Source organism: Lissotriton helveticus, chromosome 8, assembly GCF_964261635.1.
Source record: "Lissotriton helveticus chromosome 8, aLisHel1.1, whole genome shotgun sequence".
NCBI lineage: Eukaryota > Metazoa > Chordata > Amphibia > Caudata > Salamandridae > Lissotriton > Lissotriton helveticus.
In genome coordinates this window covers 838407327-838434761 of record NC_136069.1, presented here as the reverse complement: position 1 = coordinate 838434761, position 27435 = coordinate 838407327, and the positions used below count along the sequence as shown (strand labels likewise).

Genomic DNA, 27435 nt, shown 5'->3' with positions numbered 1-27435 from the left:
GAATGCCTTGGCCAGAATAGAAGACACAAACATTGCACCAAGACTAGTTTCTGACCACTCTTGCATTTCACTTACTCTATCGAATATTAAGCCAACAACCCGCCAGTCAATGTGGCGCCTCAACGATGCCATTCTGAATGATGAGAAGCATAGAGAAACTATAGAGTGCGCCCTCAAAGACTTCTTAACAATTAATAAAAAAGATGACACCTCGGACTTAATTCGGTGGGAAGCTCTAAAGACCACCATAAGGGGTCTACTCAAAGATATCATCTGCAATAAACAAAAATCATAATGCCGCCCTCTTAACTCTGGAAAAAGACATCTCCATACTCCAGCGCGAATACCTGCACAGTAGAAGTGCAAAATCACTGTCTGCACTGACCAACCGGAAATACAGCTATAATAAATTAGTGAGTGAAAGGGCAGGAGTCTGGTTAGACAGGAAGAAATGCTTTAAAATCTGTGACTCTAATAAGGCGGGGAAAGGTTTAGCAGCCTACCTTAAATTTAAAATTCAAAAGAACGCGATCAATTCCCTATTAGATGACAAAGGCAACCCCAATTCGGACCCTAATAAAATTGCCGATTTATTCAAAGATTTCTATGAGAAACTGTATGCCAAGAATATAAATGTTGATAAAGGGAGGGTAGTGGATTTCCTCTCCAAATGCACACTACCAACACTTACCCCCTCAGAACAGGAGTGCTTAAACGAACCGATATCTGAGGCAGAAGTTGCAAGTGCGATCAAGTCTCTTAAGAGTGGGAAAGCCCCTGGCCCAGATGGCTTTACAGCAAAATTTTATAAATCTTTCTCACACACGCTTACGGAACCAATTCTGAATGCGTTTAGTGAGATTAGTCTTACGGGGAAGGTAAAGGGAACGATGGCCGAGGCAGTGATTGCCGTGATACCCAAAGAGGGGAAAGACCCTAAACTCGCCAAAAACTACAGACCCATCTCGTTAATAAATTTGGATTGTAAAGCTTTTGGCATCAATCCTTGCAAAACGCATCCAGAGAGTACTGCCCTCCTTAATCCACCCCTCACAAGCCGGCTTTCTGAAAAATAGATTGTCAAGTGACAATACCAGAATCCTAGCTCACGTGATAGAAAAGGCTAAGCTCCTCTCCACGCCCACCGCTGCGATAACACTCGACGCAGAGAAAGCGTTTGACAAGGTGGATTGGACATACCTGGAAGCGGTACTCCATAAATTCGAGCTGGGCCCTTTCTTTACCAGACTGGTAATGTCACTATATGCCTGTCCCACTGCTAGAGTGAGGGCCGGAGGAGCTTTCTCCTCACCTTTCAAGCTAGAGCAAGGGACCAGACAGGGATGCCCCTTGTCCCCATCCCTATTCCTCCTGGCAATTGAACCCTTCCTGTACCGGATTCAGGAGAATGCGGACATCCCGGGAATCCCATTCAATGACTGCATTATCAAACTCACGGCATATGCTGATGATGTTTTAGTCCTCAGTGAACAGGCTGATAGAGCTATACCTGCGCTGCTTTCAACGATTGAGGAATTCTCTGGTGTGTCCGGGTACTCCCTGAATAAGGACAAGACTGAGGTGAAAATGCTAAATAACATGAGTGATAGAAATATTTTAGGCGATTCTGGGCTTACCTGGCAACCGAAGAGCTTCAAATACCTTGGCCTGGAATTTGAGAAGGACCTAATCATGACACTAAAAATCAACGAAGATACACTCTTCAAAAAAGTACACAAGCTCCTGGAAGGGTGGTCCCCGAAATTCCTGTCATGGTGGGGTAGAGCGGAGACATTAAAGATGATGGTCACCCCCTTAATCAATTATATGGCAAGCATGCTCCCTATGACATATACAGAGGACTTTCTACAAAAACTAGACAAACTATTTAGTAACTTCCTTTGGAAAGGGAAAAAACCCAGAATCTATGAAAAAATTGCAACTCCCAAAACAAAAAGGTGGGCTAGGACTACCCAACTTCAAGAACTATCAAACGGCCTTCTTATGTAAACAGGGAGCTTTCTGGCTCAATGACGCACCTGGATACACGCCATTGTGGATCAATATAGAGAAGGCTGTCATAGGTAAAGCCCCTCTCGCAGCTGTACTCACCATGGACCTGTCACACCTCACGCACTCTAAATACATCATGCTCAACACCAAAAGAGCTCTTCTCAGACTAGACCTAACGCATAAATCTGGCCTGCAGATAAAGAAGTCGTCTTCCTCATCTCTATGGGGTAACCCACTCATAAAGATCAATGGCTCGTCCCCTTTTTGGAAACATTGGTCAGACTAAGGAATCAATGTGGTCTCAGACCTCTACGACGGACACATGCCGTTACCTTTCTCAACGATCCAGTCTGAACATTCCCTTGAGCCAATTGACTTCTATGCATTCCTAAAACTAAAATCAGCTATGTCTAAGCGCACGTTCACACTGTCGGCACCGTGGTTAAAAACGACGCTCCCTCACCTACAATCCTCAGGTCACTTTGTATCTAAAGTGTACAAATTGCTTGCGCCGACGCTAAGCAAATCATTGAGACGAAACGAACTTAAATGGGAAGCAGAACCTAACAATACCGGAATAGTTATTAACTGAGATAAGATCCATGCTTCCGCCCTCACGCACAAAGTATCACCAATCCTCTCGCAAACCAAATACATGATAATCAACAGTGTGTTCTGGACCCCCCAAAAGTTATTTAAACTTAATCTAAGAGAAACCCCCACTTGTTGGAATGGCTCCCTAGCTGATGGTGACCTGCCACACATGCTATTCCATTGTCCTCTGTTGCATAAATACTGGTCCAACGTCTTTGACTATATTGAACGCATATTCAACATCAAACCGACAAGGGAATTAATTTATTTAATTCTGGGGGCCATAGATCCATTGTTAGTAAAAGACCACGATCGCCAACTCCTTGATCTGCTACTCACCCTGGCGTGCAAGGTCGTCCTCTGTCACTGGAAGGCAGCTCCCGAGGTCTCTTTCAATGCTTGGAAGGAATGGTTATCTTGTATCAGAGGAATAGATAATCCTGCCCTCAACTCTTCCCCGTGGCAAGCTACCAGCAAGAGACTCTGGACCTCTCTGGACGCACTCTCCTTTTACTTTGACCCGCCGTAGTATGCCCTTCACTTGCTAGGCACAAGATCATATACTAACAGTAAGCTCCTGCACACTGTTTGTTGACCCTCATTACGGTTGCGCAACCTATATTTTATTTTACTAGACACATGAGCACGACGGTTGTTTATACATTGTTTATTTTTGAAGAACCGACTGTTCGTTAAATAATAATAATAATACAGAAATTTATTGAGCGCGAACAGCTACCTCTGGGGAGGTGTCCCGGCGCTAGAGAGTCCCACAACAAGAGTAAGTAGTCAGGAAGGGGGGCAGGATTATTGCGTAAAAAGCCAGGTTTTTAGGAGTTTCCTAAAGCTTGCTTCTGACGTGGCGGATTGGATGGCAGGAGGCAGGGTATTCCAAAGTTTCGCCGTGCCGGCCGAAAAGGACCTGCCTCCAAGTCTCGCTTTCCTTATGTGCGGTACAGTTAGCTTGAGTAGGGAGTTTGAGCGTAGCTCACGTTTTTGGTGGTAGCGGGGAAGTCGGAGTTTCAGATAGTTTGGACATGTGCCTTTTAGCGCTCTGAAAGCCAGGGTTAGCACTTTGAACTTAATTCTGCTTGCCACTGGTAGCCAGTGCAGCTCGTGCAGATGCGGAGAGATATGCTGCCTAAAAGGGACCCGTTTTATTAATCTCGCAGCCGCATTCTGCACGATTTGTAAGCGTTGCACCGCATATTTAGGTAGACCAAGATAGAGGCCATTAGAGTAATCGAGTCGAGAAGTGATTGTTGCGTGAACAACCGTTTTCCGGCACTCGACTGGTAGCAAAGGCAGGAATTTCCGCAAATTTTTGAGTTTATGCAGGCAGCCCGTGGTGAGCTGTTGTATATGCGGCAAGAAAGACAACTTCTCATCCCATTTTACTCCTAGATTTTTTGCATGGGGGCTGGGAGATGGGGCAGGGCCCATTTCCGTTGGCCACCACAGATCCGGAGGGGGATGTTTGGGGTTACCAAAGAATAGCACCTCCGTTTTGCTCGCGTTCATTTTAAGTTTGTTTGTGTTCATCCACTTGGCCACGTCTTGCAGACAGCCCCTGATTTTGCTAAATGCTGCCTCGGACATGTCTGTGTATGGGAAGACTAATTGCGTGTCGTCCGCGTAGGATATTGCCTTGACCCCCCATTTGGCAATCAAGGTAAAGAGTGGGGCCAAGTATACATTAAACAGCAGGGGGCTGAGTGCCGACCCTTGTGGGACGCCACACCAGAGATTTTTTGGTCCAGAAGAGAAGGGGCCCAAGGCCACTTTCTGGGAGCGATTAGTGAGGTAGGAGAGTAGCCAGTTGAGAGCTTTGTCTCCAATACCTATGTCCTTAAGTCGGGTCAGCAATCTGCTGTGATCTACAGTATCGAAAGCAGCTGATAGATCCAGGAGCACCAGCATAGCTGATGCCCCTGAATCTAAGGACCACCTGATAGACTCGGCAACCTCAATGAGGGCCGTCTCGGTGCTGAAACCGGCCCTAAAGCCCGACTGAGTTTCATGTAGGGCGCCGCTGTCTTCAATAAATTTGTTAAGCTGCCGCTGGATTATTTTTTCAAGCATTTTGCCGGGGGCTGCAAGGAGAGAGATGGGTCGGAGATTGTTCAGATCATCCGGTGCGCCTTGGGTTTTTTTTTTCAGCGGGAGAAGTGTGGCCTGTTTCCAACAGTCCGGAAACGTGCCCGTAGCAATGGACGTGTTCCATATGTGTAGGAGGGGCACTGCAATTGCTTCCGACATTAGTTTCCACAGTTTAGGTGGGCAGGGATCGTCCGGGCCTCCCGATTTACATTTTTGTATTTCTTTTACTGCTTCAGAGAGGGAGATAGGCTGAAATTGATTTAAAGGGGTAATGAGGCACTCAGAGACTCTTAGCTCATCCATTAAATCCATTAAAGCCCACACTGAGATCACTAGGATGTTGTATTGTATTATCGTATTGCTGAACTGTAACTTTGGTTCTCATAACCAATCATAATGCATTTATTGTGTATAATGTCACCTCCAGTATCAATACCATCCTTACGCTTGTCAATTTTCAGTTATGTAGGTGTGGCTCTGGATCATACTCTGTTACTTTATTTTTCCTTTGACCTTTGCAATGTAATGACATGATTCTGTGTATTACTGTTTGTACACTTGTTTTTCGTTTCCTTATTTTCTTCTTGTCTAATAAAAATGATTTGAACACAAAAAAAATACATTTATATTCTGTAAAAATTACAACTGCAACCAAAACGCTTTTACTTAACTGTTAGTCCTGTGGTTTGAAAAGTAATCCTGAAAGTAATCAACTGCATTTATGTAGAAAAACCCATTGAGCTCAATTTTAAATTGGGTTTAGAATTGTGTTGCCTATTACAACCCCAGTAACTATTGTACCTACAAAGTCTATTTCCTTTCTGAAAAGTAATTACCTAAAGTCACTCATATTGAGAAAAGTATACTTTGATACCTGTTGGTTCTAAAATAAAACTATATCTTTTGATATACAAACAATTGGCCTAGAGTTTCAGTTCTTGAGTGTGTGAAACCTTTTGCTGACTGAGTTTGTCCAACAAATGCTTTACACTGTCCTCTGATACTGCCTGACCAAGCTACCCCTTCAGAGAGTAAGGTCAGATCTGACTTTTACCTCTGGAGATTGGGGACTTCATACACACTGTACCTTACTTTGGTCCAGTATATATATATAGAGCCACTTTCTTAAGGGCTGCTCACTGGGGTGTCGGGAGCCAAGCTCCTAGGGTTAAGGTAAGGGCAAAGGGGGTCCAAGGTTGGCACCAAGTCCACACCACCAGCAGCGCATGGGCGGCTAGGTGCAGGGTGCTCAGGAGGTGTTGGGAGCCCAATGCTTTTCAATGGAGGATGTCGGTCGCGGAAAAGGACTGAAGGCTGGAGCCAGAGGACTGGATGAAGCCTTGAACTCCAAGGCTCTCATCACGCTGGCCGGCAGATGGGGAGAAGTCAAAGCACTTTTTGACTTCTTGAGCCTCTTGAAATTAAAATATGAAAATATGCATCCTGCAGTCCAAAGGAATCCATCTGGCCAAGATCTGGGCCAACATGAGCATTTTGAATGTGTCCTTTTGCAAGAAGATATTCCAAAATAGAGGATCCTATAACGGCCGTAGACCTGCGGCCTTCATCAGCACAAGGAAATAATAAAATAAAAACCTTACCAACTTCCCGTGCCCGTGCACTAGTACTATTGGAGAGCAGTACTTGAACCTTCCAAAGCAAAATGGAAAGGTGGTCTCCTGAGAGTCGATCCGATGTGTGGAAACATGTAGTGGAGTAAATGGAAAGGGTAGGATGTAACCATGCTGAACCATCTGTATGGTCCATCTCCATCTGTCAGGCATGATGGAATAACATCTTGGGAGGAAAAAAAGGAATTCTGCCAGGATAGATGTGCGCTTCTTAAAGCAAACTAAAGTTGTTGGAGGTGAGGGAGACTGAGAAGACTGGTTTCCTTGCTGGCCTGCCAAACCCCTAACCCAGGTTTTGAAAAGAACTGAGGAATCTACTATAGTGATTAGGCGACTGTCCCAGTCTGTACGCTAACGCCCCCTGGATTAGCCCCTACATTTTTAGGGCTCGGCCTCCGCCCACGTAAGTGGGAGGAGTTTCGAGATCCTAATGTTAAAGAAGAGAAAAAAAAAGTATCTCCTAGGGCTTTGGCGAGACAAATTCCACACATTCCTTAGTGTGTTATGTCATCTGGCCAGTGATTCGTCTTTGTTGTGGTGTCGTTTTAATAGCCTTGAAGTGATAGGGTAAATGTAGTTTTCGTCCGCCATGTTGGGCATTTTTCGTTCGTGTGCGCGCAAAGAAGTACATTAATTATAATTAGGAGCTGTCAGGGTGCCTCCGTAAGTGAATCCAGATGGCCGGGCGCGTTCACCATTCAGCAGCGCTCAGCGCGCAGCTGCTCCATGCCAGGCCGGGAAAGGGCTTCATTAGTTCAAGAACAAGAGTCTGACGTTCTGTCATGGGCTGTTCTTTTAATCTCAGTTTCATTTTTTTTTCTGGAATGGTCCGTGGCCGGTGTGAATGGAATTGTTCTCTCGAGTTTATAATGTGTTTCTTTGCAGCAGCTTTTGTTTTCGGAGCTGAGGTAATGAATAGCAAGCTGGCAGGCAGCGCCTTTTAGAACTGTTTGCTTTCTGGGCAGAGTCCTGCAGTGGTGTTGAACTTCAGCATAGTCTGACAGGCTGCTGTATTGTTTGTATTTTCCCATACCGCCTGCGTCAACGTTTTTCCACACACGAATTTCCAACAGTTTTGTTCTCTCTGAATAATGCGCCTTGTTACTTCCTTCAGACAGCAAGCAGAGTTTTAAAGGAATGATTCAAGGAGCCCGTCAGTTGTTGACACAACGAAAGGTGAGGTAACTGTTTGCTTGCAGTTACGGACCTTCGTTTGGGGTTTTTATTGGTATTGTTTTTCCTAATGGGATTGGTGTTTGCGAGAAAATTGACTGCCCACAGCTGCGCTTGTAAGACGCGCCTGGCAAAGCGTGTCACGAGGGCTGCGTGGGGCTGATACAGATGCTCGCGCTCTATCAACATTGGGGACTGTATATTGACCGTCGTGCTGAAAGGCGGAGCAGCAGAAGTAGATTTCCGTTCTTGACTTAAATTCTATTCTTCCGAGGTCTGGGAGAAACCCCGAATGGAATCTAGGTATCCTGCTAGTTGCAGCGTTTGCGCGATGGCAAAAGAGGAAGTGTGCTAAGTTTTATTGTTTTTATTTTTTATAAAGTAAAGAACATTGGTAGGAAAGTTTGTAGAACTCCCCAAGTCTAGCAACTCGGAACACATACTTTGATTATGTCGTTTTTAGAACAGTCTGCCAAAGAATTCATTTCACAACTTGTAAATGCAGTTTGAGAGTTGAGAGTGCAGAATCAGAGTGCAGAATCAGAGTGCAGAATCAGAGTGCAGAATCAGAGTGCAGAATCAGAGTGCAGAATCAGAGTGCAGAATCAGAGTGCAGAATCAGAGTGCAGAATCAGAGTGCAGAATCAGAGTGCAGCTTGAGAGTGCAGTTTGCAGATTGAGAGTTGAGAGTGCAGCTTGAGAGTCAGAGTGCAGTTTCAGAGTGCAGCATGAGAGTCAGAGTGCAGTTTCAGAGTGCAGCATGAGAGTCAGAGTGCAGTTTCAGAGTGCAGCATGAGAGTCAGAGTGCAGTTTCAGAGTGCAGCATGAGAGTCAGAGTGCAGTTTCAGAGTGCAGCATGAGAGTCAGAGTGCAGTTTCAGAGTGCAGCATGAGAGTCAGAGTGCAGTTTCAGAGTGCAGCATGAGAGTCAGAGTGCAGTTTCAGAGTGCAGCATGAGAGTCAGAGTGCAGTTTCAGAGTGCAGCATGAGAGTCAGAGTGCAGTTTCAGAGTGCAGCATGAGAGTCAGAGTGCAGTTTCAGAGTGCAGCATGAGAGTCAGAGTGCAGCGTCAGAGTGCAGCATGAGAGTCAGAGTGCAGCGTCAGAGTGCAGCATGAGCGTCAGAGTGCAGCGTCAGAGTGCAGCGTCAGAGTGCAGCGTCAGAGTGCAGCGTCAGAGTGCAGCGTCAGAGTGCAGCGTCAGAGTGCAGCGTCAGAGTGCAGCGTCAGAGTGCAGCGTCAGAGTGCAGCGTCAGAGTGCAGCGTCAGAGTGCAGCGTCAGAGTGCAGCGTCAGAGTGCAGCGTCAGAGTGCAGCGTCAGAGTGCAGCGTCAGAGTGCAGCGTCAGAGTGCAGCGTCAGAGTGCAGCGTCAGAGTGCAGCGTCAGAGTGCAGCGTCAGAGTGCAGCGTCAGAGTGCAGCGTCAGAGTGCAGCGTCAGAGTGCAGCGTCAGAGTGCAGCGTCAGAGTGCAGCGTCAGAGTGCAGCGTCAGAGTGCAGCGTCAGAGTGCAGCGTCAGAGTGCAGCGTCAGAGTGCAGCGTCAGAGTGCAGCGTCAGAGTGCAGCGTCAGAGTGCAGCGTCAGAGTGCAGCGTCAGAGTGCAGCGTCAGAGTGCAGCGTCAGAGTGCAGCGTCAGAGTGCAGCGTCAGAGTGCAGCGTCAGAGTGCAGCGTCAGAGTGCAGCGTCAGAGTGCAGCGTCAGAGTGCAGCGTCAGAGTGCAGCGTCAGAGTGCAGCGTCAGAGTGCAGCGTCAGAGTGCAGCGTCAGAGTGCAGCGTCAGAGTGCAGCGTCAGAGTGCAGCGTCAGAGTGCAGCGTCAGAGTGCAGCGTCAGAGTGCAGCGTCAGAGTGCAGCGTCAGAGTGCAGAGTCAGAGTGCAGAGTCAGAGTGCAGAGTCAGAGTGCAGAGTCAGAGTGCAGAGTCAGAGTGCAGAGTCAGAGTGCAGAGTCAGAGTGCAGTGTCAGAGTGCAGAGTCAGAGTGCAGTGTCAGAGTGCAGTGTCAGAGTGCAGTGTCAGAGTGCAGTGTCAGAGTGCAGTGTCAGAGTGCAGTGTCAGAGTGCAGTGTCAGAGTGCAGTGTCAGAGTGCAGTGTCAGAGTGCAGTGTCAGAGTGCAGTGTCAGAGTGCAGTGTCAGAGTGCAGTGTCAGAGTGCAGTGTCAGAGTGCAGTGTCAGAGTGCAGTGTCAGAGTGCAGTGTCAGAGTGCAGTGTCAGAGTGCAGTGTCAGAGTGCAGTGTCAGAGTGCAGTGTCAGAGTGCAGTGTCAGAGTGCAGTGTCAGAGTGCAGTGTCAGAGTGCAGTGTCAGAGTGCAGTGTCAGAGTGCAGTGTCAGAGTGCAGTGTCAGAGTGCAGTGTCAGAGTGCAGTGTCAGAGTGCAGTGTCAGAGTGCAGTGTCAGAGTGCAGTGTCAGAGTGCAGTGTCAGAGTGCAGTGTCAGAGTGCAGTGTCAGAGTGCAGTGTCAGAGTGCAGTGTCAGAGTGCAGTGTCAGAGTGCAGTGTCAGAGTGCAGTGTCAGAGTGCAGTGTCAGAGTGCAGTGTCAGAGTGCAGTGTCAGAGTGCAGTGTCAGAGTGCAGTGTCAGAGTGCAGTGTCAGAGTGCAGTGTCAGAGTGCAGTGTCAGAGTGCAGTGTCAGAGTGCAGTGTCAGAGTGCAGTGTCAGAGTGCAGTGTCAGAGTGCAGTGTCAGAGTGCAGTATGAGAGTGCAGTATGAGAGTGCAGTATGAGAGTGCAGTATGAGAGTGCAGTATGAGAGTGCAGAGTGCAGATTGAGAGTGCAGATTGAGAGTGCAGTTTGAGAGTGCAGTTTGAGAGTGCAGTTTGAGAGTGCAGAGTGCAGATTGAGAGTGCAGATTGAGAGTGCAGACTGAGTGCAGTGACAGCGAGTGCAGACTGAGTGCAGAGTGACAGCGAGTGCAGAGTGACAGCGAGTGCAGAGTGACAGCGAGTGCAGAGTGACAGCGAGTGCAGAGTGAGTGCAGAGTGAGTGCAGAGTGAGTGCAGAGTGAGTGCAGAGTGAGTGCAGAGTGAGTGCAGAGTGAGTGCAGAGTGAGTGCAGAGTGAGTGCAGAGTGGCAGTGAGTGCAGAGTGAGTGCAGAGTGAGTGCAGAGTGGCAGTGAGTGCAGAGTGGCAGTGAGTGCAGAGTGGCAGTGAGTGCAGAGTGGCAGTGAGTGCAGAGTGGCAGTGAGTGCAGAGTGGCAGTGAGTGCAGAGTGGCAGTGAGTGCAGAGTGGCAGTGAGTGCAGAGTGGCAGTGAGTGCAGAGTGGCAGTGAGTGCAGAGTGGCAGTGAGTGCAGAGTGGCAGTGAGTGCAGAGTGGCAGTGAGTGCAGAGTGGCAGTGAGTGCAGAGTGGCAGTGAGTGCAGAGTGGCAGTGAGTGCAGAGTGACAGTGAGTGCAGAGTGACAGTGAGTGCAGAGTGACAGTGAGTGCAGAGTGAGTGCAGAGTGAGTGCAGAGTGAGTGCAGAGTGGCAGTGAGTGCAGACTGACAGTGAGTGCAGACTGACAGTGAGTGCAGAGTGACAGTGAGTGCAGACTGACAGTGAGTGCAGAGTGAGTGCAGAGTGACAGTGAGTGCAGAGTGACAGTGAGTGCAGAGTGACAGTGAGTGCAGAGTGACAGTGAGTGCAGAGTGACAGTGAGTGCAGAGTGACAGTGAGTGCAGAGTGACAGTGAGTGCAGAGTGACAGTGAGTGCAGAGTGACAGTGAGTGCAGACTGACAGTGAGTGCAGAGTGAGTGCAGAGTGACAGTGAGTGCAGAGTGACATTGAGTGCAGAGTGAGTGCAGAGTGACAGTGAGTGCAGAGTGACAGTGAGTGCAGAGTGGCAGTGAGTGCAGAGTGGCAGTGAGTGCAGAGTGGCAGTGAGTGCAGAGTGGCAGTGAGTGCAGAGTGGCAGTGAGTGCAGAGTGGCAGTGAGTGCAGAGTGGCAGTGAGTGCAGAGTGGCAGTGAGTGCAGAGTGGCAGTGAGTGCAGAGTGGCAGTGAGTGCAGAGTGGCAGTGAGTGCAGAGTGGCAGTGAGTGCAGAGTGGCAGTGAGTGCAGAGTGGCAGTGAGTGCAGAGTGGCAGTGAGTGCAGAGTGGCAGTGAGTGCAGAGTGGCAGTGAGTGCAGAGTGGCAGTGAGTGCAGAGTGGCAGTGAGTGCAGAGTGGCAGTGAGTGCAGAGTGACAGTGAGTGCAGAGTGACAGTGAGTGCAGAGTGACTGTAGAGTGCAGAGTGACAGTGAGTGCAGAGTGACAGTGAGTGCAGAGTGACAGTGAGTGCAGAGTGACAGTGAGTGCAGAGTGACAGTGAGTGCAGAGTGACAGTGAGTGCAGAGTGACAGTGAGTGCAGAGTGACAGTGAGTGCAGAGTGACAGTGAGTGCAGAGTGACAGTGAGTGCAGAGTGACTGCAGAGACAGTGTGTCAGGGTGCACATTGTGTGAGTGTGCAGAATGAGTGTGCAGGGTAAACAGTGTGTGACTATGCAGGGTGACATTGGGAGTATGCGGGTGAGCAGTGTGTGAATGTTTAGGGGCAGTGTGTGAGTGTGCAGAAAACACCACACACACATACACCACACACACATAACGCACACACAAACCACACACCTCAGTCTCTCAACACCACACACTTGTCACCACTCAACACAACACACTCACTCCCCAGGCTCACCCCCACAGACTCACCACCACACACTCACCAGCACACAGAAAACAACACACACAACAACACACCCCCAGCCGTCAATGAATGCTTTCACCATGCACAAACACCAACAACCATCATCCATCTGTGCACGCTTTTACCAAGCACACACCCACCAGCCGTCAGTGCACCCTTCCACCAGGCACACACACCTCCAGCCGGCAGTGCACTTTTCCACCAAGCAATCGCAGTATGGTACACTTTACTTTTAAACATATTCATATAAAGCACAGCATGCCACCATTGGTAAAATTACAATTCAACCAAGATACTTCCACTACACACCACATGCACACACTCCATAACACATGGCAAAAAGACATTGGCATTTACAATGCCATTAGCTCAAACTCAAATAAATCCGAGCCCGATTGCATTTCTAATGCTTGTTTAAAATGATGTGGAAACTGCTTGGTGAAGAACAGCCCTAGAGAGCGCGCCATAGCTCTACTGTCCTTAAAGCGGTTTAGGGAAGACACAGTTTTTTCATCAATAGACCCGAGCCATCAAAAGGCATATTCAAAGACTAATTTGGGGCCAGACATCAGGTTCAATATCGGTTCTGATAGGGTCGATGACTGGTGGCTCGGATCAGGTCAAGGTACATGCGTAGGCGCCTGTACAAGAGTTGGTAATGGACACTGAACAGGTTCCAAGTGGTCTGAAAATGCCAGGGAAGGCTCCATAAGTGGTAACTAGACTGTAGGTCCCTCTGGATCCTGAAAGCCCTAAGGTGCATCGCCAGAATTAGGAAAAATCCCCAAAATCTGCAGGATGGGCTATTTCAAGGCCTTGATTTGCTGTGGTGCTGCCGATGGCCCAGGAAACTCCGGATGCATCGTGATCAGTTGAGTCATCAGCTCTATGTTTGGGGACTCCCAAGGAGATTGATAATCATCCTTGGACCCTGAGTGGTGGGCTGGTGATCAGTCCAGCTCCACTTTTTTTCAGTTTTCTCAAGACTTTGATTAGGACATACCAGAGCATTTTGAATGCAAGTTGAAGCACTTGCAAGAATGGCCCCAGGAGTGAGACGGAGCCACGTACACGACCGGCAGCAGGACTTATGCAAAGGTTTCAACTTCTGATGTTCAGTGATTTCACCGCCTGGAACCGGAATGCCTTACACCTCCTTGTCCCGGAATGCCTTAGGGTGCACTTGTTCCATGACTATGAGTTGTGCCTTGAGCTGAGACACCAGAGACATACTGTGTGCGGGTCTGCAACAGACCTCTGCTTCATTCAGTCTGCATGGCTTGAAGTTGCTTCGTTTTTGGAGGGGGCACTGGTTTTTGTTTTGAAGTAGTCAAAAGGCCAATTAATGTGAGAAAGGAGCTCAGGATTAATGTCGGAAGGTGTGGAAAGAAGCAAACTGACTTCAGCAAACAGGGGGGGGGGGCTACTTATATGGAGCTTGACTCTGTTATGGTACACTACAGAGCCAGTGTGGAGCATTGTTGACAACGCTCCCGGATCTATTCTGGCACCAGAGGAGCAAGGGGAAGAATCAGTGGTTAGAAGCATCAATCAGAAGCTTCAAATATATTATTCATAAAAAATATTGCAGAAACATAAGTGCTTTTCAATCCAGTATTCCAACACTAGCGTTGAGAGTAGGCTGAGCTACCTTAAATACATGTTCAATATTTGAGTTTTCAAACAAGTTACAAGGTGTGTCCTTACCTTTGCTGTGTCAGAAACTGAATTCCAGTATCCACCAGTCAGAGAAAACTTCCCACTGCCTATTCGAGCCAATATCTCTTCAGGCGTATCATCCGGACCATTTGCAAATGGAGTGTAACTAATAAATAAGGGAATTACATTTAGAATAACTTTATGGGAAACAAAGTCTCTCAAGATAAGTGAGCTTCATGACCTAGGTGAATTGTAACAGCAGATTATCTTCAGAGCCAAATACATATTTTTCAAACTCTGAGGGCGCACACCTTTCAATATCCTGCTATCACAAAAGTTAACAGAAATCAATCTGTAAGAACGAAGTAACCTACAGCAATGAATTACAAGCAATCATTTTTTCAATATCCTGAGTGCCAGAGAAGGTATTTCAAATTAAGTGTGAAATACAAGTCAGGACGCTCAGTTAAGGCTTGAGACTCATCCTCCGTGAAGAAGCCTGCTCCTCCCCCGCTTCCCCAAGCCCACAGCACATTGTAAATTGTAAAGCTGGAAGGCTCAGTGCCATTCAGCTAACTGAATGCCTCGCTGAGGTTTAGCACAAAGAATGATTACTGAATTTCCACAGAATTACATTCAAAAGTTGATCTTTATTTTAGGATGTTACTTGTTAAAATTAAATAAAGAGAAAGGCAAACATGTTGTAAGCAAGGAGGTGCACCAGGGAAACAAACCTACTCTTATCCATTTTGTAAAGACATTCGGTATTTTATCAATCTTCAAAATTCTGTTTTTATAACAAGTGCAATCCAGCCAACGCGTTTTGTTCCAAACCACTCCTGGAACTTCATCAGGGCTTTAAATTTAAATCAAATCAATAATCCTCAGTAATGACCAATAGTCCAGCAACAATTATCAGAATATGTGGGCATTCCCAAGCCCCTTGTCCGCCACCATGATAAGAGCGCTTTCTCGTATGACTGGTCTGAATTCTTTGAAAGGCAAACATGTGTAATGGAAAGGAGAATGGAAATGTTAACACAGTCTGGTTGTTACTCTAACCACAGATTCCTCAATTGTGGAATATCCCCAGGAGACTGACTGGATCAATCCGTTATCTCAGCACTGTACCAGTGTGCTGCAAGCTGGGGCTGTGTAGGTCTATGTTGGATTTCTTACCAAACGGAAGTGACAGTGTGGAGCTGCATAAAAGCACCACCAGCTCCACTATCAGTTATTTTCTGTCCCAGCCTATGAATGAGGATCTGGATCTCTGCTCCCTTCTTTTGTTAGTCTTTCAGTGATTTTTCCTATTTGAATCCAGTGTGCAAGGGAGCAGTGTCCCCACCTAAAGCTAAAGGCTTCAAGCCTTGCAGAGAATGTTGGAGACAGAGGTCAGTAGCGGAACAGGAGTTGTGGGTTTGGTGTTTGGCCTCAGGGCACAACGTGAAGTCGTGCGGACTGTGCCCTCATGAACCAGAAGGCAATCAGGGACGTGACCTAAATCTGTATGCCACCAAACCTCAAAAAAATGACAGACCTCGTCTAAGTCCAGCTTTAAGTCGAAACAGACTCACTCCTGCTCTTGAGGCCCATTTCAAGACCGATTCTCTTCACCGTCTAAATCAGTTAAGTTGGAGTGGAAACACAAGAAGGTGAAAGGACTCCATCCATTCGGTCACTCTCAATCTATAGAGAAGTTGCGAGAATCTCAAGGTGCTTATTGGGCTCACTCTTGTTTCTTGCTTACAGAACAGATCACGCAGTTGGTTATGATGCACCCCCAGTTCCCGGGGGCATCGGTGATGCTGCAGCAAATCAAAACGTTTTAAGTGACCTTGTTGCATATTTGACACTCCTCCACCTCTCTATAGTGTGCCTTTGGGTCCCAAGAATCCACAGGGCAAGACAGTTGGGTTACCAAACGCAGACCCATCTTTGGCGCCATCTGTGCCCATACAACCTCCATCTGGTTCGCCCCAAATCTGGTGCGGACTTGCATTCTGCCTCCAAGACCTGTCCCAGACTCCCTTTCATCTACATCAATACGGACACCTCTGGTGCCAGTAGGGGGATCCAGTGCTGAGGCCCTAACCGACCAGACTCAAATCGGTCTCGACCCCAACTGAGGTTGCGCTGCAAATCTATTCCAGTGCACCTAGTTTCTTTACACCCTAAAGCTGACAACATACTGCCACTACGGTGGAGCTATCCGAAGAGGATCTAGAATAAATTTGGTTCTGATTTGAAACAAAGTTTACCTACTGGCGATGACAATGGTGATGATGGGGAGGATTTGTCCCAGAAATATGACAGTTTATATATAGAACTACTAGAGGCCAAAGAACTTGATAATTCCACGAATACAGTGGTGTCCCCATGAGACCCTCAACAGAATTAACACATCCCCCTTTGCTGTGATAATTTGACTGCTCTATGTAGTCCGAAGGAAAAGAGCCTTCGCCATATTGTTGTGCTATAGTCTGTCACAGAGAGGTGAATTTGTGCAAACTTGACTAAACAACTTTGGGAAGCTGTGAGATTTTTCAATTCTAAACAACCTTGCTATTTGGGGGAAACGGTCAGCAAAAGCATTCTCTTCTCAGAGACATTTCCTTCAAAAAATCTTTTACAGTTTTCTTTTTAAATCAGTCTTGAAAACTTTGAAAAGCTCCTAATGGGGCAAAGAAAAATGAAGGAAAAAAAGACTTCTGTAGACTTAAGTGCCTAATGCGAACCTCTGTGGTACGTGTATATGCAACCAGAGGAAAAAAGGTCACTCTTACAAGAAAACGTAAAATTTGAAACCACCACAGATGGTTGGCTTCAAGGTCACAGAGATGTGAATCAGGACACACTGAGGGTCTACCTGTGGGTCACACTATCTGCCTACAAGGGAACATCAAGTGCCCGGAGATGGGCCTGTAAAGTGGCTTAAACCAAAAAGACCTGGAGGACCAATCGGGCAAAATGGCCATCTTAATGGGCCTGACTGTACAAGCAGTAGTGCTTTGTGAACATGTGGAATGATGCCCACGTGGCGGTTTGACAGATGTCTAGGACAGGTACCCAGTGTGGTAACGCCGTAGTAGCTGCCTTGGCCCAGGTGGAATGGGCCTCCAAGCCCTCAGAAGGCTACTTTTTAGCTAGTGTGTAGCAGATCTTAATTTAGGGAACAATCTATCGAAAGATGGTTCGCTTCTGTACAGTCTCACCCTTTTTTCCAATGAACCCAATGATCTTTGGTGTGATCATTGTAAAATCAAAGAGCTCTCTTGGGGTCCAGAATATGAAGTCTCTTCTCTTCCTTGGAGGGATGAGGTGGGCAAAAAAGGTAGGCAGAGTGGTACTCTGGCTGAAATGGAAGTAAGTGACTAGCTTCGGCAGGAATGAGGCAGGTGTCCGAAGTTCAAATTTGATGGGGGAAAAACCTGGCCGTCAGGAGGGTGGACTGACTGCACTTGAAGATGACCGACCCTCCTGGCTGTTGTAAAGCGCAATAAAAATACCATTTTGAGAGGCAAGAGTTGCAGATGACAGCTGTGTATTGGCTCAAATGGAGAACACATAAGAAACACGATTACCAAATTGAGGTCTTGTTGGGGCATAATAACAAAGGGGGTAGAAGGGAAAAAGTGCTGATGGCGAACTTTTCTGTGTCCCAGCTATCCCTGAGGGCTAGGTTGAGGATGACCCATTTCTTCTTAGGAAGCAGCTGTGCGACAGAGTCCCACAATGCAGGGGAGTAACCGCCTAAGAAGCATGTGGCATTCACAGATCACAAAGCTAGCCTGGTGGAGGAGCAAATATGCTTGTGTTGGCCTTCGACGAGGAGGAGGCCTTCATAACCAGGTTCTCAGGGGAGTGGTGCTGGGAGAGGAAGGCTATGTGTCTGGGATGGGACATTGGCAATGGGCTATCATGCAGGGTACAGGAGCCCCTGTGCAAGGTTTAGCCTAGGCCCAAATCACAAGTTACTACTTGTGTAACAATATATCTGTAAGAGTCATTAGTTAGTGATGGATTCCTTACCTTAGAATTCCTTACCTTAGAATATCCCCAGGCATCAGACTGGATCTGGAAAGTTTTCGTCAGCAGTACCCCTGCGCGTCGGTTCTGTACACTACTTTTCGCGCCAGGAACGCAGAGCCATGCATGAAACTGACCACCGGTGCTATGAAACTAGGGCCCTGAAAGGGATGACCGTAACCATAGAACTCAGTTCACAGAACAGGGAGGATGGGCGGGGCAGTAAGGAATCTATCACTAACTACTGTCTCTTACAGATAGATCGTTACACAAGTAGTAACTTTGCATCTGAAAGAGACACGTTAGTGATAGATTCCTTACCTTAGAATAGATACCCCAGCAATACCAACCCCCGCGGAGGGTCTGCGAAAGTCACAGAGAACAGAACGGCCAAAGAAGCCATCTCTCCGGACTTGACTGTCACGGCAATAATGCTTGGTTACAGTGTGCAGCGAGGCCCACATAGCTGCCTGACAGATGTCCTGCAAGGGAACGCCACATCCCAAGGCAGTAGTGGGATGTTGCGACGGTCAGCTTCAGTGCCTGCATGCAGGAGCTTGCATCCTGGATGTCTGACAACTGCCTGAAGCTGAATGGGTCCAAAACTGAGGTGCTCGTGGTAGGGGGTGGTCCGAATGTGTGGTCCTCGGCATGGAGGCCTGCGTGCCTGGGCTCCACTCCAGTGCCTTGCCAACAGGCGAAAAATCTTGGGGTAATGTTTGACTCCGCCCTGACATTTGCTCCCCAGGTAGACCGGGTAGCCGGTATGTGCTTCGGTATACTCGAGAGTCTACGAAAGATCCTGGACCTACTTCCTGTCGGTGCCAGACAGACTCTTGTGCACGCCTTGGTTACATCAAGATTGGACTATTCCAACCTTCTCTATCTGGGAATAACAGCAAAAAGCCTCAATCGCCTCCAGGTACTGCAAAATGCCACAGCCCGGCTGGTGCTACGGCTCCCAAGAAGAACTGCCTCTAGAGTCGCTTTGAAATCCCTCCACTGGCTTCCGGTAAAGGAGAGGATCACTTTTAAAGCATTATGCGTCTGTCATCGTATCAATGGCAAGGCGCCTAATCCCCTACAATCCCTCATCACTCCCTATAGTCCAGGACGCAGGCTTAGATCCTATGGTACCGGGCTACTTCTAGTCCCCAAAATTCATAAAACCCGAATGGGAGGTAGATCCTTCAGGCTACTGGCGGCCAAGAGCTGGAACACGCTTCCGATGGAGATGCGTCTCGAACCTTCTGAAGCAAAATTCTGCAGAGCTCTAAAAACTTATCTTTTTCGCTCAGCTCTGATGTAAATCTCCCTGTTTTGTCTCTTCACTCTCTCTCTCAGCTCGGGGACACGCCGGTGTGCGTAATGCCATGCGCTTTATAAAACTCCTAAATAAATAGTGGCTGCTGTTGCCCTTGTAGAATGGGCACGCTGCCCAACAGGAGGCTCCTTCTTAGCCGAGTTAACGAGTAACATGCTTTGATGCACAGAACGACCCACCGAGATACGGTTCGTTTGTGCACGGCCCGACCTTTATTGGCGCACACGTAGCCAACAAAAAGTTTGTCATCCACCCGGAACTGTTGTGTGTGCTTCAGATAGAACGAGAGAGCACGTTTTGGGGCCAGACGGTAGAGCATATCTTCCTCGTTTGAAGGATGCGGAGGCAGAAAGAAGGTGGGCAAAGTGATGGTCTGCCCGATGCGGAAGGGTGTGATAACCTTTGGCAAAAAGAAGAACGAGTCCTTAAAACCTCCTTGTCTGGATGAACAGAAAGAGAAGGAGGTTTAGAAGAAAGAGCCTGGAGCTCACTCACTCTTCTGGCAGAGGTGATAGCAACCAGGAAAGCAGTCTTTAAAGTGAGAAGACGTAAGGGACAGTTATTAAGGGGCTAAAAGGGAGCGCACATCAGATAGGTCAAGACAAGATTCAAGTCCCATTGAGGCATTATGAAGGGCACAGGAGGAAACGTGTGTAATGCCTTTGAGGAAGCGATTAACAACCGGAGACTTAAAAAGAGAAGGCTGATCTGGAAGCCGTAGAAAGGCGGAGATGGCCGAAAGATAACCTTTGATAGTGCCCAGAGCAGAGCCCTACTGGGCCAAAGAGAGAAGGAACAGAAGGACCTCGGAAAGAGGGGCAGAAAGGGGATCCACCGCCTTTGCTTTGCACCATGCCACAAATCTGTTCCACCAGCAGGCGTATACCATCTTAGTGGAGGGACGCCTGGCTGCCAGAATGATATCACAGACTTCGGGGGGGAGATCGAAAGCTGTCAACTGTCGCCGCTCAATCTCCATGCATAGAGGTGGAGGCTGGACAGGCTCGGGTGAGGACCGTCCCTGCTGCTGTGACAGAAGATCCCCCCGAAGAGGCAATCGGATCATCGATCGTCATACTGAGTAGCTCGGGATACCAGTATCTTCACGCCCAATCTGGAGCTACAATGATGACTTGGGCTTGGTCGTGCCGAATCTTCTTCAGCACTCTGGGCAGAAGAGGTATAGGCGGAAAGGCGTACAACAGACCGCAGCTCCACTCGCGACGGAAAGCGTCGCCGAGCAAGTGCCGCCTCAGAAATTCCAATGCGCAGAACTGGTGGTGAATAGATCTAACCAAGGTTCTCCCCATTGCAGAAAGAGACCTTGTGCCACGTCAGAGGTTAGACGCCATTCGTGATCCATCATGCACCGGCGGCTGAGTTTGTCCGCCCTGGCGTTCAGAGAACCTACCAGTTGTTGAACCACCAAGGTAATGCCTTAATGTTCCAGCCATGTCCAGAGGCACAGAGCTTCCTGACATAGGGTCCACGATCCCACCCTGTCCCGTTTGTTGCAGTACCACATTGCGGTGGAGTTGTCCGTGAACACATGCACTACACTTCCCCGGACAGAGGGAAGGAATGCTTTCAGTGCAAATCGGATCGCCCGAAGCTCCAATAGGTTGATATGGAGCCGGGACTCCGCTGGAGCCCAGAGACCTCTGATCTCCGCCTCTCCCAAGTGGCCGCCCCATCCCGGGAGGGACGCATCAGTCACCACTGTGTGCTCCAGTTGGGGAAGGGAGAGGGATCTGTCATCATTCATGAGCCACCACTGCAATTGTCGTGCAGTGCCCTCCGAGATTTGGACGTGATCGGACGGGTTGCCCTGATGCTGTGCCCACTGGAACTTCAGGTCCCACTGCAGAGCCCGCATAAGCCATCTGGCATGTTGCACCAGCAGGATGCAGGAAGCCATTAGGCCCAGGAGCCGGAGGATCTTCCCGACTGAAACCCTGGATAGAGGCTGAAAGATCGGAATCATAGCCTGAATATATCGGACTCACTTCTCGGGAGGATAAACCCAAAACTGCGTCGAATCCAGAACCGCTCCGATGGAGAGCTTCTGAGAGGGACTCAGGTGCGACTTTGGCACGGCGATGGAGAACCCCAGCAAAAGCAGGAGGTCGGCCGTAGTCTGGAGGTGGGAGACGACTGCCTAGGGAGAGCCAGATTTCAACAACCAGTCGTTAAGATAGGGGAAGAATGGAACCCCTGATCCGCGCAGATGAGCTGCGACCACCGCCATCACTTTTGTGAACACACGAGGGGCTCTGGTAAGGCCGAAGGGAAGCAAACTGGCCTACCGTGAACCACAGGTAACACCGGTGGGCCGGCAGGACGGGGATATATAAAATATGCGTCCTGCAAGTCCAACGCTACCATCAAATCTCCAGGGTCGAGGGCAGCTAAGGCCTGAGCCAGAGTCAACATCTTGAACAACTTCTTCCGGTGGAAGCGGTGGACGTTCCTGAGGTCTAAGATGGGGCGCAGGCCCCCTTTCTCCTACTTGGAGAGCAGAAAGTAGTGGGAATAACAAACACGTCTTACTTCTGGACCAGGAACTTGCTCGATGGCCCCCTTGGCCAAGAGGGCCGTAACTTCCTGCTGGAGAATCACAAATTGGTCCCCTGACATGCGGTGGAACTGAGGTGGCATGGCTGGAGGGGCAGTCTCAAAGGGGAGGGAGTAGCCCCTTCGGACGATTCGCAGCACCCACCTGTCCGAGGTAACATAACGCCAGTGGGGGAGGTGATGGCGAATCCTGCCACCCACCGGCGTGGGGTGTTCCCCAGAGCTCGGACCTGGAAGGTTTTGAGGCCGGATGCTGCGGGAGCATAGGTGGACTAACCTGCACGCTGGCCCCCTGTGGTGAGAACCACGTCCGCGCGAAGGTTGGTTCTGCGCAGGCTTCTGGCTGAATGAACATGTCGGGCGCCCCTTCCGTGGCCCGGAAAGAAAAGCAGACGTGGCCGGGCGCGTGGTGTAGAGACCCAAGGACTTGGCCGTAGCCAGAGAGCCCTTAAAATGTTTCTGCGTACCATCAAAGGGCATGTCCATAAGAGCACTTTGAACATCCCCTGAAAATCCAGCGGACTGCAACCAGGCATGGCGACAGAGGGCCACTGTCGTGGAAATCGCCCTACCCAATGAGTCTGCTGTGTCCGGTCAACCCCGGATGGCAAACTTTGCTGCATCTTTACCCTCAGCAACAGCTTGGGAAAGCACTGTCCGAACCTCCTCCGTACACTGAGGCAGCACCTGCGCAACCGTGTCCCACACAGCGTGGGAGTAGCAGCCCAAGAGGCATGCGGTGTTCACCGACCGCAGCGCCTAAGATGGCAGATGAAAACAGTTTCTTGACAAACTGTTCTAGCTTCTTGGATTTCTTATCCAGCGGAGTGGTGGGGAATGCGCTTTGGGAAGTGGAGGTCTGGATTACCAGGCTCTCCGGAGTTGGGTGGGTTGTCAAAAAAGCAGGGTACCCCGGGGCCGGGCGATGATGCCTGGATAAGTTTTGTCCACTGGAACCCCCGTGACTGGTCTAGACCAGGTGCCCATCAATACGTCAGTTAACACCTCATTGAATGGTAGCAGGGGCTCCATAGAGCTTGCCGCCGGCTGAAGTACTTCAGTGAGGAGATTAGTTTTGAGGGACACTGTAGACCGGTCAAGGGCCTACGGAGCACCACAGTGTATGTGGTGCCCTCCTCCATAGCCACTGCAGGAGGAGAAAGAAAACCAGGTTCATAGGAGAGGTCAAGGCCACCTGCATCCTCCAACTCTTCTATCCATTCCTGTTGCGACCCGCAGTGCCGTGCGAGAGGGTCCTCAGACCCCTCCCAGTCGTCCCCTTCCTTCACTGCCGGTGGAACAGGCTGTGGCGGTGGGGGAGGGACAGGGGAATATAAATGGTCGAATGGCGCAGGTCCGGCTCCGTATCACAATTAGAGTCCCAACCAGGAGCAAAATTGTTCGGGAACCCGGGCAAGGGCGGCGGCGCGGGGCCGGAGCCACCGGCGGTGCCTGCAGCGGGGCAGACGGCGCGGGAGGACCCTCATCTGGGACTGCGGGGCCTGAGGGTGCGCCTGAGAGAGCCCGAGGCCTGAAAAGGCGGTCCATGGCTGCAAGAAATTCTTGCACCTGGGCAGGAGTCGCCGACGGACCCGGATAAGGTGGGTATGCCGCGGGAATCCCGGCCCCCTCGTCCGGAGACCGACGGGGGGGGGGGGGGGGGGGGGGGGTTGCGTTGGAGAGCGGAAATGCTTCTTTGACTTCTTATGAAGTCTCTTACCCGATTCAGAGTGTAAAGACGTCGACCCCGAGGAGCAGTGGTGATGGCTCCGCGAGCAGGCCCTCAATCGACCCCTGGACCTCGAACGGCTCGGAGATGATTGCCGGGCCTTCAGCAGCTTGCGGGACGGCTCCCGCAAGGCCTTCGGAGCCATGGCCAGACAGTTAGAACATGACCGGGAGTCATGGTCGCGCCCCAGACAAAGACAGACGCCGGGGGACATCGTACGGTGACAGGCCCCACAGGATTTAAACCCAGGCATCCCTACGTGGCACCAGGAGTCAAAGACTCAAAAATAGAAGAAAAAAAGTCTCAAAAGTTTAGTCAAAAAGTGACTAGGTACCTGCTCTAACCGCATCTGCGCTTGCTGCGCGGAAAAAGAACTAACGTCACTGCGCATGGGTGGCGCCTCAGCAGTCTCTGTGACGTCATCTTGGCGCCTTAGTCGCCAGCGGCGGACGCGAGGCTGCACAACGCCACCTTCCGACACACATGGGTACTGCTGACAAAAAACTTTCTGGATCCAGTCTGACGCCTGGGGATATTCTAAGGTAAGGAATCTATCACTAACGTATCTCTTTCAGATGAGAATGTTGATGAAGGCTTCATTGAAGAGGAGCAAGGGATCAGCCAAACCCACTCTTGTGTGAAGCACCTCAGTCAAGACATTCTTGATCTCAACTGCTGCCAGTTGGAGGCAAAGAACACCCCGTGCATCACGGCAGCGAAGAATGCGCCTTACTCCAACGGGACCTGGAGGGGAAAGCATGCCAGAGCAGGGGAAGGGCCCAAACCACTGACGTCACCCAACTCCTTGTACAAGTTTTCAGATGGATCAGGGTACTCCGCCATAGAACCTAATCGTTTTCATTTCCACCTTCAGGAAGAAAGGGAGTATTAAGTAGCAGGAAGTTCAGGTGTTGGTAGGGACAGGGTGGCACCGGCAATGATGGTGAATAGCGCTTGCTCAGAGTTGAGGATGTTAGACAAGCAGCGTCCGGAGGGAGGTGGGTTGGAAGTAGACCCCAGTGGTGGTATCTGTTTCGAGTAGGGGCAGATCAAGAGTGCTCAGATGGAGTTTGGGATGAACCAGACAACAGTAATCCAGCTGGGTCTTCTTGCTGCTCTGTGGGGCCCAAAGGTGCACCAGAGAAAGTCAGTGGCCCAAAGATGGCATGAATGGTGACGCAGAACTGCTGCCGGCTCCACAGGTGGAATGCAGGAGCATTTGGATGGAGAAACTGAAAAACACTCCATCTTTCTTGTGCTTCTTCGACTTACCTGACTTGGAGAAAGAGGACTTAGAGTGTTAAGATGACAGTCTACATGAACTGCTCCAGAAACAGCCCAGATCTGCCTCAGGACCAGGAATGTCACGGAGCCTTCTTCTGCCATGGCACCAGACGTTTAATTGGCCACTCGTGAATCGCCTTGCGGGGCATTAACTTGCACACAGGCCTTGGAGCTGTTACTTAACAGAAACAAACCAAATGGCGATCAGACAGACTTCTGCCTGTGACATTCCGGCAAAGTTTAAACCCTGTAGATTTCGTAGGGAACATGTCTCGAGCACACAGGGAGCAACAGCTCAAAAATAGTTGACAAAATGGTCGAAAAGATAGTAAAAAATGACTTAAGTCCAGATCTGCACTGCTGGGGTAGAAAAAAAAATAACTTATGTCAGCGTGCTGGGGTGTCACTTATATGGTCATCGCAATGTTACTTTAGACAGCGCCAATCAATGCCACCTACAGGCCTTTAGATGTACTGCTCAAGATTTTCAGGAACCAGTCTGACACCTGGGGAACATTCTAAAGTAAGGAATTTACGGTTATAAGTCTCTATCAGACTGTGTTCAACTTTATCTGGCACTGACAAGGTCTATTGACAAGGAATTCAGACATAGCTGAGCCTGGATGCATTCCACATATTGCTGCTAAAAATACTTCACAACTTCCTCCCAAGTAAGAGACACACAAACTTAAAAAAAATAACACAAATAACTCAAATATCCAAACATTTCAAAGAGAGTGAGCACACCAAGTGACAACCTAGTTCGGACACCCTGGGTCTCCAGCCACAATTATGAACAACCCCTTCTAAATATCTTGACCCTTGCATACCTCAGTTCTTATCACAATTATTCACACCTTTCCTCCGCTCTACCTTCTCCAGAAACAGTGCCCTTTCCATTCTCTTGTATACCCCTTAGCATACCCTCCACCTTACCACGAATACCACTGAATTTCATACCAAATTGTTATTCCGTTCCAACTTAGTTTGCCTCTTCTCATACAAAATCACCTCTGAAATACTCCTGTGGGCCCACACTCCAAAATCAAAAGGTTCCAAGGTCGATTCTTTACCAGTACTGGTGCTCTGACCGAAAACAGTCCACAAGTAGTATACTTGCACTATATAACCACATTTCTCCTTCAATACCTGTTTGAGCTGAACAAGCTTCTAGCCAGCTTAATAGCTGGAATTTTCCTACATGGTTTTCCGACTTCTTTTCTCGGAGTTCCAACTTTTTAAATGACAACCCTGATAACCCAAAACGATTTACCACTGTTGTTACTATTTGCAATTACTCAATCGATGAAGAGGTGAGTAATACATTACAACAATAGGAGTCTGGATTGAGTATCATGGTGCAACCAGCTGGTGTCAGCACATCAAGAAATCAGAAGGGGTAGAGAAGGTTTTGGTGCTGAACATGAAACAAAACGCATGCACTCTGGATTCATGAGACTGGGACCATCTGAAACAAGGCTTCAGATACTGGGGAATATTGGCTTTGTAAGAAAGTTCCATTACTTCCAAGAGTCCCAAGCAACCTTAAGCCTGGATGGACCAGCACACAGGAAGGTCACTTAATAGGATGCCTTGTTCTCTTAATATACTTTATGTCAGTGCATACAGATCCTAGTTTCATAGTGTACGCACTTACCTTTTGAATTTCCTCTTCAGAATTAAACCCACTGTCTACAGCAGGATAGGGTCACCATTGCTCTGCATAAGGAAAAGTGTTTCAACTCTTCAAGAGCAACATGTACTTTTTTGGAGATCTTGTTACAATGGTTGTACGCATCACTGAGGGGAGCAGCATATGGATATTAATGTGGAAGGTTAAGCAGTGTGCATCGTATTCACCTTGTGCCAAATGCCACTACCTACTAGTAATCAGTACTCTTTGAGGAGGAAGGGCTAAAACAAGTGGTTCTTAAGCTTTTTTCTTTAAAAAATAAAAAAAGAAGTATTTCCTGGAAGACTATTCCACCAACAATTAGATATTTTGGGGCTAAGCATTCCTTTAAGTAAAATGCAAACAATTGAAATTCACCCTTTTTTTTCACTGGGAGCCAATAGAGATCTCTTCTTGCTGATGAAACAGGATCTCTACTTTTTAAGCTAGCTGCTAGGTGGACCCCACATTCTGAGCTTTTTAGAGAGCAACCAGCTTATAGTTGTTAGTCCCCAAGTAAACGTTACAGTCTTAGTCCAATGGGGCTTTAAAAACTAGGATTATTAGAATCCTTTGCAACTTGAATGGAATGAGTGGTTTTAACGTGAGACATCTTAGGTGAAAAAAGATAATTTTGTCACGATTTCAATCTGGAATTGCACGGGAAGTGTAACATCCAACTAACTTGTCATCTGACTTTTTTCTTTGGATGGATTGCTTAGTTAGAAGGCCAGGGAAGATTAGGTTGTAAGCCAATATTTCAACTAGTAACGTTTTGATTTAAATACAGTTTGGTTGCAGGGACTCTCTGCTTTACCCACAAACTTATTTTCTTTAAACACTGAAGGCTTAAGTCTAGCTGTGGATTGTTTTTTCCTAAGCCACGACAAAACCTGCTATCTACCCATCACTGAAATTCCAAATGACATTTGCTCCAAATACTTGTGGGTTGCTGCATGCAGCAACAAAGAATGAGGCAGTGAAAGGACCAAGCTGGGATATCTGACCTC

General features: G+C 48.6%; 1 protein-coding gene across 3 annotated transcripts in view; it reads right to left on the bottom strand.

Moving 5' to 3' along the window:
* Positions 1-27435, bottom strand: part of RPS6KA3 (ribosomal protein S6 kinase A3) — a 698725-nt gene that overhangs the window by 79992 nt on the left and 591298 nt on the right. For all 3 annotated transcript variants that reach the window (XM_078657643.1, XM_078657644.1, XM_078657645.1), the window contains one exon: positions 13862-13979. In XM_078657643.1, coding sequence (XP_078513769.1) covers positions 13862-13979 — 118 coding nt within the window. The remainder of the gene's footprint in view (positions 1-13861; positions 13980-27435) is intronic.